Source organism: Sceloporus undulatus, chromosome 4, assembly GCF_019175285.1.
Source record: "Sceloporus undulatus isolate JIND9_A2432 ecotype Alabama chromosome 4, SceUnd_v1.1, whole genome shotgun sequence".
NCBI lineage: Eukaryota > Metazoa > Chordata > Lepidosauria > Squamata > Phrynosomatidae > Sceloporus > Sceloporus undulatus.
The window spans coordinates 110,586,876-110,589,497 of NC_056525.1; the positions used below are offsets into that span (position 1 = coordinate 110,586,876).

Below are 2,622 nucleotides of genomic sequence, written 5' to 3' on the forward strand. Positions count from 1 at the left end.
CATCAATCGAAAGAGATCTACTTGCCCATGTAGCTCTACACACACTTTGTTGACAGGATTGGATGGAATCTATACCATTGAAAAATTTGTAGTAAGACTTACAGTGATCCACACAATGCTAATTAATTCTATCCAGTGATTAAATGCAGGATAATTTAGGATGTTTAAATCCAGACTTGTATTGCAATGACTTTTATTATTTTGTGTAGGTGTGTTCTGTTCCTGCAGGAGTGGAAGTTACATTAATGATATCCTCCCATCCTGCTATGGAGCCCTTTCTTTTAAAGCAAAATAAAACTTTTATGACACAAAAGAAAGACACAATAAAAATAAACATAAACTCCTCAACCCCATTGAACAGGAAATTATGTGCCCTTCCTTTCTTACAAGGAAGCAATTTTATTGAATTGTATTTTCTTGTGAGATATTATAGAAAGGTTTTAGCCATGGGAAATGGCATCCTCAGTTAATACACTCCTGAACTAAGTGCTGGGTGGAACTTCCGTTATAATTGTGCTTGCTGCTGATCCCTTAAAATCAGCATCTCAGCAGCTTTGAACAGCTTTGTGGGACCAAATTAAAAAGTTGGAAGGGATCCCAAGGGCCATTTAGTCCAACCCCTGCCTTCACTTCTCCAGGCTAAACATATACCCATCTCCCTAAGACACCCCTCAGAGGGCATGGTTTCCAGATCTATGTCTAAAATATCTTACAGTATATATGACACAGAAATGCAGAAAGATAAATTTTATGCTTCTGCCTGTTCCTAAATTAAAAGAGAATTTTATTTTTGATATTTTAAAGTAATCAGCATTTTCCTGCAACTCAGATATTATTTAGCATTTAGCAACAATCTTTTCCCCCCCCAAGTAATAATTCTTTTCTATACAGGGTGGACAAGGTGGATTCAGCGGCGGCCAATACGGACAGGTAAAAATACTTTTCATATACTTTACATGTTACACATTGAGTCACCCTTCTCTGGATTTCCAAAATCCTCCAAAAACCAAAGCATTTACATGGATGGCTGAGAAGTTGACACCTTTATTAACCTGTATTAATCTATGTCATAGCACAATATAGCAGTAGCGTCACAGGGGGAGGGAGAGTGGGGTTCACTGGGTGACAGCCCAGAAGGAGGGGCACCCAGTCGGCTCCTTGCCCCCCGTAGGTGCTGCTTCACCCTCTGCAGGAGCTTCTGTGGGCTGTGCAGGTGCTCTTTGGGACTATGTAGGTGCCACACGGGTGTCCCTCTGGCCTGCTCAGGTGCTCCTGTGTGCTCCCCCTCCCTGGAAACCACACTGGAAGCAGGGAAATAGCCAGGATTTTGGGAATGAGAGGTCCAGACTAAGTGCCACCATTATAATGAGGCTTGGGTATGGCAGCATGCACCATTCATTGTATCTAACGGAAGGGGGAGTCCGGACACCACAGAACCTCCCCCTTGGCTACGTCCCTACTGGACATCCTGCCCTCCCCCGAAGTCCCACCCCCTGCACCAGATGGTGCGGGAACACCACTGCAATATAATAAACACAGAAACATAAAACTAAAAGAAATATATTCATTAATAGATTTCTTTTGGATTAATAACTGTCTTTTTACACAGGGTGGGCAGAGAGGGTCATATGGCAGTGGCAGCCAATATGGACAGGTAAAATTTTTCTTTTTTTAAAAAATGATACACACACACACACACACACATATATATAATTTGTTCTGTTCCAGAACTGTGTGTAGTTCCAACTTCCCCAAAATTCTTTGGGTATTGAACACTGACACATGTTATTATTATAAGTTTAATTGGTGGTAAATGATGCAGCAGATGATACATGGCAGAGAAACATTCCAGCTTTTTTGCTGATAGTGTCCAGCATCCCCTCATAGCCAATGTTAAAAGTGGGCACCTAAACAACAAATTCTACTTAGTCTGTCCCCAATCAATGAATAAAATCCCCAGCGGTGGCAATACTGTATAGGAAACCTGGGCTAGGGAGTAATCCTTGCTAGGGAAAGACTGATGGATGATGGACTCCCAAGGATTATATAGTGCTGAAACAAACAAACAAACAAACAAAATGAAAGTGCACAAGCATGACCCATTTTCTCCCAGGAGCTTTGAGAACTGTGAAAGCATTTTACTGACAGAAGAAAATTCTCTCCCTGAGTCTGTTTCAAGCTTTTATATCTTTTTGGAGCCTCAAATAGCCAAACCAATGCAAAAGGTAATTTAACATGTCACATACAAATTTGTAATACTAGACAACTTTAAACATTTGGCCAATGTGCTAACAAGGACTCCATATTCATCTACCTAGTGGCAGAGGTCCAACTCACTACCTTAGTAATTTATATTGGCATTAAAAGAACACTTTGGCATTGTTCCGCAAATCACTTAGGCTGCAATCTTCTAGCACATTTATCTGGACATAAATCTACTGAATTCAACAGCTCTCACTTCTGAGTAGATACATATATAAGATGACACTGTAATTACATGTGTCTTCAACTAAAATATTATGAAATACAAAATATATTTCAGCCATAACAACTTGAATGTAGTATCAAGATATTATTATTATTATTATTATTATTATTATTATTATTATTATTATTATTATT

General features: G+C 39.4%; 2 protein-coding genes across 6 annotated transcripts in view; both read left to right on the forward strand.

Annotated features, from left to right (window-relative positions):
• The window catches only part of LOC121929013 (hornerin-like), a 128,563-nt gene that overhangs the window by 108,651 nt on the left and 17,290 nt on the right, over positions 1-2,622 (forward strand). Inside the window, exons 44-45 of the mRNA XM_042464337.1 lie at positions 892-930; positions 1,610-1,654. Coding sequence (XP_042320271.1) covers positions 892-930; positions 1,610-1,654 — 84 coding nt within the window. The remainder of the gene's footprint in view (positions 1-891; positions 931-1,609; positions 1,655-2,622) is intronic.
• LOC121928779 overlaps positions 1-2,622 on the forward strand; it is a 31,059-nt gene that overhangs the window by 11,151 nt on the left and 17,286 nt on the right. The window lies entirely within an intron of this gene.